Source organism: Schistocerca gregaria, chromosome 10, assembly GCF_023897955.1.
Source record: "Schistocerca gregaria isolate iqSchGreg1 chromosome 10, iqSchGreg1.2, whole genome shotgun sequence".
In the NCBI taxonomy this organism is placed as follows: Eukaryota; Metazoa; Arthropoda; class Insecta; order Orthoptera; family Acrididae; genus Schistocerca; species Schistocerca gregaria.
In genome coordinates, this window is record NC_064929.1 from 73,007,130 (window position 1) to 73,019,873 (window position 12,744).

At 39.7% G+C, this 12,744-nt stretch overlaps 1 protein-coding gene across 1 annotated transcript in view; it reads left to right on the forward strand.

Moving 5' to 3' along the window:
* Window positions 1–12,744, forward strand: part of LOC126293341 (uncharacterized) — a 56,974-nt gene that overhangs the window by 19,545 nt on the left and 24,685 nt on the right. The window contains exon 3 of the mRNA XM_049986533.1: window positions 10,959–11,196. Coding sequence (XP_049842490.1) covers window positions 10,959–11,196 — 238 coding nt within the window. The remainder of the gene's footprint in view (window positions 1–10,958; window positions 11,197–12,744) is intronic.

Below are 12,744 nucleotides of genomic sequence, written 5' to 3' on the forward strand. Positions count from 1 at the left end.
ACAGCCAGCATGTCCACTCAGTCATCCGTCACTGGGAAAGAAACATGTTGCATTGTGGTATATAGAGGACTAACTCGTGGTCTCAGCTTGATTTTCTTTTACAGGTAATTGAAACTTCATGGCTAGCTCTCATGGTATAGAAACAGCCAAAGCTATTTAATGGAATTTATTTTCATGCTACCTGAACCCATTTTCAGATCATCTAGACAGATGAAGCAGTATTTTCCAAAACAGCATAAACCCTGTCAAGATTGTACACTTACATACAACAAAGTTGACACACACACCAGTTGCTTAGAGTGCCCCCAGAGATTATAATTCAGAGGACTAAGGTCAGGGGAACGTGGAGGCCATGAAACTGGTCATCCTGTACCTATCATATGTAATGGAGACTGATATGTTCTGGAGTTCCATCACGCATAAATCACATGCTGATTCTTGTTTGCAGGGGCACGTCTTCTTGCAGGTCTTGGAGGGTGGACTGAGTAAAGTCCTTAAAGAAGCACCTGTAAGATGCGCCGGAAGAATGTGTGGCAGTAACAGGCAGTGACCTACAATTCCAGCCCACACATTTATTTTAAATGGTTACTGATGTCTAGCCTGTACTGTAGTAAGGGAACTGTGATTCAGTCACACATGTCGGTTATGGAAATTCGTTATAACATCTATTCCAAATGTTACATTGTCTATAAACAAAACTGAAGAGACAGTGGGCTGGCAGTTTGTGCAACAAACCATTAGCAAAAGTTCTCCCAGGTGGGTGGTTGGCAGTCACCTTCACAAGTTGAAGTGATATAGATGTATGTCTTGCTGGTGAAGTATCCTCCATGCTGTTCTTGAGCATGTACTTCATGCCAGGGCCATTTGTCGGACATTGATACCTGATGCTTCTTCAATGGCCTGTAGAACATGCTCTTCCTGGTCAGTCATACGAGCAACACATGGTCTCCCTCAGTCAATAGGCTGTGGTGCTACAAATCCTGTCTCAAAAGTGTGGCGGCACACAGCACCAAAGGTTGGATGACTTGGCTGTCTTCAGTCTGGAAATGTTGTTTGATACAGCTGTGCAGCCTCATGTTGAAGCATCCCCAACTCTCTTGTGGTTCCCTTTTTAGATACTCCACGTCGACGTCTGCTTGTAGATACGTATCGTCGGTAGGTTTTCCGGCTTTACTTCCCGACATGACAGCGACGACTCTCCGATGAGGTGTGGGCCTTGTGTTTTGCTATTACTCTGAGTCTTCTAAATATCACTTTTATTTAGTAATTTTCCTGGCTAAAACTCTCCCCCTTTTATGATTAAGACAGCCTGTGCCACCTTTCGGCGTCAAAGAGTCACAAAAGTTCATATTAATTAGACCATAAAACACGTAAACGTTCACTTCAGTTAGTGTTTTAGTTAATGCCTACACTTTCCGCTAGATGGTGCTGACTTACTGCTGGATATCTTTGCTTCCGTAAAGCCTTCACTGATTAGTACTAGGTAAATGAAATAAGTACAACACTCTTGTATTTCACTTTCACTCTATATTCAAGGATTAAGATGGTGATGGATGATGGTCTATTTAAAAGGTTCCTAGCCTGGAGGAATCTAAGTAGTCTGCAAATGCCGATATGCACGCGCTTTACATCCAGATTCGCAACTACCGGCACACGACACTTTCAAAAGTCCACACGTTAATATCTGAATACCGGTACCTCTGAATTCACTCGTATCAGCAGATAATTTGAGTTTCTGCCGTCTATATGTCCGTAAAGTTCCAATCTAGCAATAAAGTCCTAAAATCCCCTTAATACTCTGTTGCCAACAGTCAGAGATCGTACACTACATCACCTTTAATCTCCGTAATATTCTAACAGTTTATTGTGAATCTTAACACGATAAAGTCCAATTTAATTATTGTCTCACTGACTGACACGGGTTCCAAGCCCTTTAACAAAACAATCAAGGAAAAAAGGTGGCAATAATGATGATCAGACCTTTTTATAGGTTTTTCATCACAAGAGTTTAACATCACTGCCGTCTCCATGATGGAGCTTCCGTGGCTTTGCTATACTTAGACCTTTAACTACTTGCTGATATACTATAATTTTGATCTGCAATTACCGAACTCTGATTCTACACTATTTTCCCCTCTAAAAATTCTGTTCTTAATTTTAAATTATTCTTTCTATAGCTTTTATCACTGTAAACTGAACCGAGGTGTTACAATGTCCATTACTATTAACACAGCCATACACAAAAATTATGTCTGCCTGTTCATGAAATGAATGTCCCTCACCGTTTGAACTGAGCAATTTCAGTTAACTCATTACCCATGACACATGTACACAGTGGACGTGTTGAAGACGGACAGATGATGAATGTAAACAAGTCTACCTCACAACATGAGGCCAATGAGTAAAACGGGTGCGTAGATAAGTGAAGTTGTTGTTGTATCTGGGAAGCCATTGAATGTTAACTAATGGGTGTGTAGATAATTAAAGTTGTGGATTGTATCTGGAAAACCTAAGAATGTCAATTTTCGTCAATAACTTGAAAATAGGGATTTTTGGACATATATTTATACGAACTTTTTTCTTGTTTTGGTGTAAGGAAACTGACCCTGAAGTTAATTGAAATATTTTTGAAACACACAGTATAAACTTAAATTTATTATCTGGTTGGTTATATTGAACATGCTGACTTGAATGGTGAATTAATTTCACTGGAAGCTTTGTTAATTAGAAAATGTGGCTAATTGAAGTTAATATAATAGATAGTGATCCAATATGCAATTTCAGATATGTAAACATACACTATTCAAAAGGCAGTCATCCCGATTTCTAGTAACATACTTTGAATTGTTTTTGTTCATCTGTGTACATCATTTGACACTTCCACACTGGCGTTCCAATCTCTTGGCAAACCAATGACCAGGCATTTTCAGTGGTTGAGATATCTGGAGCACCTGCTGGCCAGGACAATTGTCTAACAACCTCTGTATTGAGACATGTGAGACAGCATGGGTAACATGCAGTCTTGTGATATCTTCTGGAAAGTTAATGTCATTGAAGCCTTGAAGTTATGAGACAGCCACTGGCCTTAACACATCAGAAATGTCATATCTCCTGTCCAAATTACCAGCACATACCAGCTGTGCGAGCGAAAAGAGATCATGCTGTGTACCCAAATGTACCTCGTACCATCTCGCAAAGTGTTGATCCTGTAAATAACAGGTTTGCGTCTTCAGGTGTTGGTTGCCAGGGGCAGTGAAACCCTGCATGGGGTTGAATATGGTTCTCCTGAATCCTTTGATTCCATATTTGCATGACAGACATGGGATTCCAACTGACTTGAGCAGTATCACCGAACAATAAACCTCAGTCTCGACAGGCCACTATCGAGCCAGTGTCGAGTCCCGACTCTTGCTGGTAGATGTTTATCTTTCTGATGTCTGGCATAACACAATCTACTCCGAAACACTCAACACCCAAATGCTATTACTGAATGACAAGCCCAGTGTGTAATAGTTCCTTGTACACAAAATGGAGATGACATTACTCCTCTGTACTTCGTATGGATGCGGTGAAATGCTGTATTTCTTCCAACTGGGAAACTGTAGCACAGCTATAGACAATAATTTTATTCATTATTCATTTGTAGATGGACATTCTGCTAGTAAAAGGGTAAATGGCCTTTCAGACCATGACACACAAATTTTAACACTAAAAGCTTTTTGTACTTAAACAAATATTATGTCTAATTACAAATGTGGAAAAGCTAATGCAATAGCAATAGAGAGTATTTTAAACCTTATTAAGGAACAAGAGTGGCAGGATGTGTATGGTGCTGACAACATAGATGAAAAATATAATGCTTTCCTTAATACATTTTTCATGCTCTTTGAAAGTTGCTTTCCCTCTGAACGTTCTAAACAGGATACTAGCATAAAATGCTGCCTGGGTGGCTGACTAGTGGGATAAGGATATCATGTAGAAGAAAGTGGGAATTGTATCAAAATGTTTGAAGTAGTCACAGTCGAGCTACAGCAGCCCATTACAAACAGTACTGTAAGGTGCTTAAAAACGTTATAAGGAAGGCAAAGAGTATGTGGTACGCAAATAGAATAGCTAATTCATAGGATAAAATTGAAACCATATGGTCAGTTGTGAAGGAAGTGTCTGGTCAGCAGCATAAGGCCAAGGATATGAAGTCAACACATTGTAAAAATGTTTCTGTTACTGAAAAGTGAGGTGTATGTACTGTATTTAACCTTTCTGATCATAGCATAGTTTCTACAGAGAATCATATAACTCTCTTGGAAAATGCCTTTCCGAGACTGATATCTGAAATACTCCTCTGTGATACTGGCAAGGAGGAGAATGAGTCAGTAATTAAAACACTGAAAACTAAAGACTCTCATGGAAATAATGGAGTATCTAGCAGAATACTAAAGTACTATGGAACTCATGTTAGTCCTGTTCTTAGCCATACTTATAATTTTTCCTTTAGCAATGGTCAGTTTCCTGAATGATTAAAGTACTCAGTAGTAAAACTGCATTATAAAAAGGGAGAAAGGGATAATATAGATAATTTTAAACCTATTTCTATGCAGTTTTGTTAAAGCTATTGAAAGGGCTGTGTGTTGTTGTTGTTGTGGTCTTCAGTCCTGAAACTGGTTTGATGCAGCTCTCCATGCTACTCTATCCTGTGCAAGCTCCTTCATCTCCCAGTACCTACTGCAACCTACGTCCTTCTGAATCTGCTTAGTGTAGTCATCTCTTGGTCTCCCTCTACGATTTTTACCCTCCACGCTGCCCTCCAATACTAAATTGGTGATCCCTTGATGCCTCGGAACATGTCCTACCAACCGATCCCTTCTTCTGGTCAAGTTGTGCCACAAACTTCTCTTCTCCCCAATCCGATTCAATACTTCCTCATTAGTTATGTGATCTACCCATCTAATCTTCAGCATTCTTCTGTAGCACCACATTTCGAAAGCTTCTATTCTCTTCTTGTCCAAACTATTTATCGTCCATGATTCACTTCCATACATGGCTACACTCCATACTAATACTTTCAGAAATAACTTCCTGACACTTAAATCTATACTCAATGTTAACAAATTTTTTTTCTTCAGAAATGCTTTCCTTGCCATTGCCAGTCTACATTTAATATCCTCTCTACTTTGACCATTGTCAGTTATTTTGCTCCCCAAATAGCAAAACTCCTTTACTACTTTAAGTGTCTCACTTCCTAACCTAATTCCCTCAGCATCACCCGTCTTAATTCGACTACATTCCATTATCCTCGTTTTGCTTTTGTTGATGGTCATCTTATATCCTCCTTTCAAGACACTATCCATTCCGTTCAACTGCTCTTCCAAGTCCTTTGCTGTCTCTGACAGAATTACGATGTCATCGGCGAACCTCAAAGTTTTTATTTTTACTCCATGGATTTTAATACCTACATCGAATTTTTCTTTTGTTTCCTTTACTGCTTGCTCAATATACAGATTGAATAACATCGGGGATAGGCTACAACCCTGTCTCACTCCCTTCCCCACCACTGCTTCCCTTTCATGCCCCTCGACTCTAATAACTGCCATCTGGTTTCTGTACAAATTGTAAATAGCCTTTCGCTCCCTGTATTTTACCCCTGCCACCTTCAGAATTTGAAAGAGAGTATTCCAGTCAACATTGTCAAAAGCTTTCTCTAAGTCTACAAATGCTAGAAACGTAGGTTTGCCTTTTCTTAATCTAGCTTCTAAGATAAGCCGTAGGGTCAGTATTGCCTCACGTGTTCCAACATTTCTACGGAATCCAAACTGATCTTCCCCGAGGTCGGCTTCTACCAGTTTTATCATTCGTCTGTAAAGAACTCGCGTTAGTATTTTACAGCTGTGACTTATTAAACTGATAGTTCGGTAATTTTCACATCTGTCAACACCTGCTTTCTTTGGGATTGGAATTATTACATTCTTCCTGAAGTCTGAGGGTATTTCGCCTGTCTCATACATCTTGCTCACCAGATGGTAGAGTTTTGTCAGGACTGGCTCTCCCAAGGCCGTCAGTAGTTCCAATGGAATGTTGTCGACTCCGGGGGCCTTGTTTCGACTCAGGTCTTTCAGTGCTCTGTCAAACTCTTCACGCAGTATCGTATCTCCCATTTCATCTTCATCTACATCCTCTTCCATTTCCATAATATTGTCCTCAAGTACATCGCCCTTGTATAGACCCTCTATATACTCCTTCCACCTTTCTGCTTTCCCTTCTTTGCTTAGAACTGGGTTTCCATCTTAGCTCTTAATATTCGTACAAGTGGTCCTCTTTTCTCCAAAGGTCCCTTTAATTTTCCTGTAGGCAGTATCTATCTTACCTCTAGTGAGATAAGCCTCTACATCCTTACATTTGTCCTCTAGCCATCCCTGCTTAGCCATTTTGCACTTCCTGTCGATCTCATTTTTGAGACGTTTGTATTCCTTTTTGCCTGCTTCATTTACTGCATTTTTATATTTTCTCCTTTCATCAATTAAATTCAATATTTCTTCTGTTACCCAAGGATTTCTACCAGCCCTCATCTTTTTACCTATTTGATCCTATGCTGCCGTCACTATTTCATCCCTCAAAGTTACCCATTCTTCTTCTATTGTATTTCTTTCCCCCATTCCTGTTAATTGCTCCCTTATGCTCTCCTTGAAACTCCGTACAACCTGTGGTTGTTTTAGTTTATCCAGGTCCCATCTCCTTAAATTCCCACCTTTTTGCAGTTTCTTCAGTTTTAATCTACAGGTCATAACCAATAGATTGTGGTCAGAGTCCACATCTGCCCCTGGAAATGTCTTACAATTTAAAACCTGGTTCCTAAATCTCTGTCGTACCATTATATAATCTATCTGAAACCTGTCAGTATCTCCAGGCTTCTTCCATGTATACAGCCTTCTTTTATGATTCTTGAACCAAGTGTTAGCTATGATTAAGTTGTGCTCTGTGCAAAATTCTACCAGGCGGCTTCCTCTTTCATTTCTTTGCCCCAGTCCGTATTGACCTACTACGTTTCCTTCTCTCCCTTTTCCTACTACCGAATTCCAGTCACCCATGACTATTAAATTTTCGTCTCCCTTCACTATCTGAATAATTTCTTTTATTTGATCATACATTTCTTCAATTTCTTCATCATCTGCAGAGCTAGTTGGCATATAAACTTGTACTACTGTAGTGGGTGTGGGCTTCGTATCTATCTTGGCCACAATAATGCGTTCACTATGCTGTTTGTAGTAGCTTACCAGCATTCCTATTTTCCTATTCATTATTAAACCTACTCCTGCATTACCCCTATTTGATTTTGTGTTTATAACCCTGTAGTCACCTGACCAGAAGTCTTGTTCCTCTTGCCACCGAACTTCACTAATTCCCACTATATCTAACTTTAACCTATCCATTTCCCTCTTTAAATTTTCTAACCTACCTGCCCGATTAAGGGATCTGACATTCCACGCTCCGACCCGTAGAACGCCAGTTTTCTTTCTCCTGATAACGACATTCTCTTGAGTAGTCCCCGCCCGGAGATCCGAATGGGGGACTATTTTACCTCCGGAATATTTTACCCAAGAGGATGCCATCATCATTTAATCATACAGTAAAGCTGCATGCCCTCGGGAAAAATTACGGCTGTAGTTTCCCCTTGCTTTCAGCCGTTCGCAGTACCAGCACAGCAAGGCTGTTTTGGTTATTGTTACAAGGCCAGATCAGTCAATCATCCAGACTGTTGCCCCTGCAACTACTGAAAAGGCTGCTGCCTCTCTTCAGGAACCACACGTTTGTCTGGCCTCTCAACAGATACCCCTCCGTTGTGGTTGCTCCTACCATACAGCTACCTGTATCGCTGAGGCACGCAAGCCTCCCCACCAGCGGCAAGGTCCATGGTTCATGGGGGAAGGGCTGTGTATGTAAGGATAATTAATCATTTTATATCGTACAATTTACTACCAAACGCACAGTTCGGCTTTAGAAGTCATTTAACATCTGAAAATGCTATATTCTCTTTTCTCTGTGAGATACTGGATGGGGTAAACAAAAGGTTTCGAATGCTAGGCATAATTTTTTATTTAACTAAGGCGTTTGTTTGGTAGTGTTGATCACAAAATATAGCTCCAGAAGTTGGACCATTTCGGAATACGGGGAGTAGCACCTTTTCCATAACAACAGACAGCAAAAGGTAAAAGGTCATTACTCACAATGTTGAGAATGGCTGTGATTGGAGGGTTGAGTGTGGTACGGTCAAATGGGGGGGGGGGGGGGGGAGGGAGGGGGGGGTGCCCCAGGGATCACTGTTGAGGCCACTCCTGTTCCTAATTTATATAAATATATAAGTGATATGCCCTCTAGTATTTCGGGTAATCCTAAAATATTTATGTTTGCTGATGACACTAGCTTGGTAGGAAAGGATGTGTGCAACATTGACTCGGTTTCAAACAATTTCTGACACACAATTCAACAAAACCCGACATTTTAATTTCACAGAATGGGAATGTAACTAGTGGAACTGAACAGTTCAAATATCTAGGTGTTCAGATAGATAGTAAACTGTCATGAAAAGCCCATGTTCACAATCTTGTTCAAAGAATTAATGCTGCCATTATTACTATTTGAACGGTATCTGAAGTAAGTGATCATTCAACACAAAAATCAGTCTACTTTGCTTATTTTCATTCACTTATGTCATATGGTATTTTATTTTGGGATAACTCATCCCATTCTAAAAGGATATTTTTGGTTCAGAAATAGGCAGTTCGAGCAATAAGTGGTGTGAGTTTGCGAACCTCTTGTCGACCCCTGTTCACTAATCTGGATTTTGACATTGGCCTCGCTATATAATTAATACTTGCAGAAATCCAATCTGCATTTGGATCACACTTCCTTATCTCCTGCGCACTATACTGCTGCACCCATTTCCAATAAGCTACCACAAGAATTCAAAAATCTTACCAGTAATCTGTGTGCTTTCCAATCTGAACTGGAGAGTTTAGCACAAATCTGAACTGAAGAGTTTACTTATGGGTCATTCCTCCTGTTCAGTTGAAGAGTTCCTTGAAATAATTAAGCTGATTCCTGTGTTATGTTGTTGATTGTGTTTACATAATTTTATAACTTGGTGTCTTTTTAGGATTCATAAACATATTATTTTATCTGTTATTACTTTTCTGTTCTAATTTCACATTCTGACACATTCCATGATCATGGAGATTTGCTCCTCAGTTTGGTCCTATAGAACTAGTTGTGTAAAATAAAATAAAAAATAGACTCAGTGGTGGCCGGGTTGTAATTTAACCTGACCCAAAATATAATTTTTTTAACTGCAAAAAAACCCAAGCAGCTGTTTACTGTTACAAGAACTTATTTTATTAATTTTGTGTTTTAACATTCCTTGCAATAGAAGAAACGCAGCTAAATAACCTTAACACTTCCAGAAAAAAAACTATTAACTTAATGTAGAATCGTAATGACTATAAAGTACAGTTCACTGCTACTTGGAAGCTTCAGAAATTTATAGCTTTTCACTAACTTCTTGGGTCTTGTCTCTCCTAAATTTAATTAGTTCTTAACTTTGACCAAACAAGCCTGTAGGTAGAGTCCCTCAGTGGATGCAGTGCTGGCAGGACAAGAAAAGTTGCACTAATAAAGTAGTTCTAAAACTGTGTTAGTGTTTCGAAAAAATGAAAATAAAAAGAAAAGAAAGAAAACCAAGCTTCCTCATGAAAACCTAATTTTACTAGTAGTTTGGTTTTTTAAAAAATACCCTGATTTTTCTCAACCCTGCTCATGCAAAATTTTACATGTGTACTATAATGTGCTGGCATAGCCTTTTGACTTGCAAGGGTAGTAATCATAACTTAACTGAATATATTAATAATATTATGAAAAGGAAAGTTGGTACTGAACATATAGCAGAGATAATTAGTCACAGATAGGCACAACAAAAAGTCTTGTCACAAATTAGCTTTCGGCCAGTATGCCCTTTGTCAAAAATACATGACACACACACACACACACACACACACACACACACACACACACACACACACACACACACGCACACACAGACGCACACACACAGACTGCAGTCTCTGGAAACTGTCTGAATATATTAATTTTATGTATGTAAAATGAGCTGTTAAATAGATTTAAATTATATAATTAACAGTTTAATATTGCGAAGAATAACAAAAATGACAGTAACAGCGGAAATCGAACTTGAGCTGATGAATTGCCAGTCAGTGCAACTTACCAATGGTCCATGGTGCCATTATGTCACCTGCTCCTCAAAAATCCCTCATACTCTATGCGTGCAGAGTACTTAACATACACCTTTAAAGAAAAATACTGACCTGCTGCTGTGAGCAATAGTACCAAAAGGAACGAAGTAGCATGAGAACACACACACTTGATAACAGACACCTGCATCCCTTCTCTGAGTTAATTGTAGCATGGCTGACCATGGTGTCTAGTTATCGCAAGGGGAGTACTACAAAAAATGTTTCCGTTCATTTTATGTGCATATCAGGAGGCATTTGAAAAGAAATGTCATAATTTTTAATGTGGTTTCTGGCTTGCATTCAAAGAGAAATGATGTAATTTTAATGTAAATGTCCAGCTCATGTTCGAAGAGAAATGACGAAGTTTTAGTACAATAGTTACAATAGCATATTATGAGCCCTTCACTTGTGTATCAAAACATGTAGTACAGTTTATACCAATGTGGTGGTTATTGCATATTGCCTTCCAACTGTTGAAATTTTAATAGACAGCAGACTGTTTGCTAGCATAGAGATGATGTGGTGTCAGCTCCATGTTACAATGTGTCACTTTTGCATTTCTTGGCACTTTTTACCGTGTGTGTTCTCTTTTATTCCATTTTTCCCTTTTCTCTTTTGTGGAACTCCCCATACTGTTACTTTCTTACATTTCTCCCACAGGTGGGCGTACATAAACTACTGGAACGACGAGTTCTACTCGCAGTGGAACCACCAGCTGTTCTTTACCGTCACGGAGCTGGCCTCGACCGCCCTCGTGTTGCGCATGGCGGACGCCAGCTTCTCTGTGACACCCCGAGCAGCTTTTGGGGTGGCGGCCATCGCGACCCTGCACCTCGTTACTGGTGCACGTGACCAGTTTGTCGATAATCTCGTGCGTGGTGCGGGCCACACTCACCAGGTAAGTTGAAGCGTCAGTAGAGTATATCTTGATGATAGAAGATGTGATTAGAGTAAGGACTTGTCCGTAAACAGTTATTGGTGTATGATCTTCTTCTGATTAATGTCTGAACTTCTGCTTTAGAATCTCATAATCACAGTTACACATTCTTTGAAGTTCTGAAGGTAGCAGAGATACAGTACAGGGAGAAAAAGGTTATTTATGAATTGTATGGAAACCAGACTGTGGTTCTGAGGGTCAAAGGCCACAAATGGAAGCAATAGTGGAAAATAGAGTGAGACAGGGTTGCAACACATCCCGATGTTATTCAATCTGTACATTAAATAAGCAGTAAAATCTGTGAGAAATTTGTTGAGAGAATTAATTGTGGACACGTGACGTAGTGGATGCCAGTAGCGCCATAATTACCAGGCTACCTGCTGGTGACGGAAACACTGCCTGTTGCAGCGGCGGCTGCCATAGTTTCCTGTGACATCAAACTGTTGCTGCTGTTGTTGTGCTGAACTGTTGTTTGGTTCCCACTAACATGCTGCTGTTTGGTCTATTTTGTTGCTGTTGCCATCCAGACTACTGAGTTTGTTCCTCAGTGACGCAGCTCCAGCAGGCCCGCGATTCAGCAACCTACAGAAATGGGCTGTATTGTTGGTGGACTGCATTTCTGGATACTGCTCTTGTCAATCTTCAGATCATGTATTGTATCATTAGTTCTTACCCAAAGATCCTCACAAATTATTTGCTCTGCGCTTGTAATGTTCCTATCTGTTTGTAAGTGGATGACCAACACAAACACAGTTTGTTGCAGACAGTTAAATGTCCACTTTTAAAGTGATTTATGCACTTGTAAATTTCTTGTTCACTGAGGAGACACGTCACTATAATGCAGCAACATTCTGCAAATAATCTCTACACCTTTAGTAATGTCAGAGTAAAGAAAATTAATCACTGTGTAACCTTCCGAAAGACTTTGTCACACATACCGACAGATACTTGCATAAGGATACCAATCATCATCCACAACAGAAAAGAGGTGTAATTAAAAGTCTAGTGGACATAGCTAAAAGGATTTGTGTGCTGAAATACACGGACGCCAAGTTAAAACATCTAAAGCAGGCTTTTGAGAAGAATGGGTACCCTAGTAATGAAATAAATAGAGTTTTGCGACCGGATAACAGGGCACCTAAGGACAATGATGGGACACACTGATGGAAGAACACTGTATCTCTACCCTTCATCAAAAAAGTAACCGATCAAATTGGCAAGATTTTAAGGAAACATAATGTTCCATGTACATGTGGTATAGTCTACATTGGAACTACAAAGAGAAGTGTGAATACACGGTTGAAGGAACATGAAAGTCTTTGCCGACTAGGGAATACAGACAAGTCAGCCGTGGCGGAACATACTCTTCAGGCAGGTGATCACGTAGTGAAATTTTCAGAAACTGAAGTTTTCTGTACTATGACGAACTATTATCCACAGCTAAATAGAGAAGCCTTCGAAATACATAAACATGGGGATAATTTTAACAGAAAAGAAGAGGCTATGAAA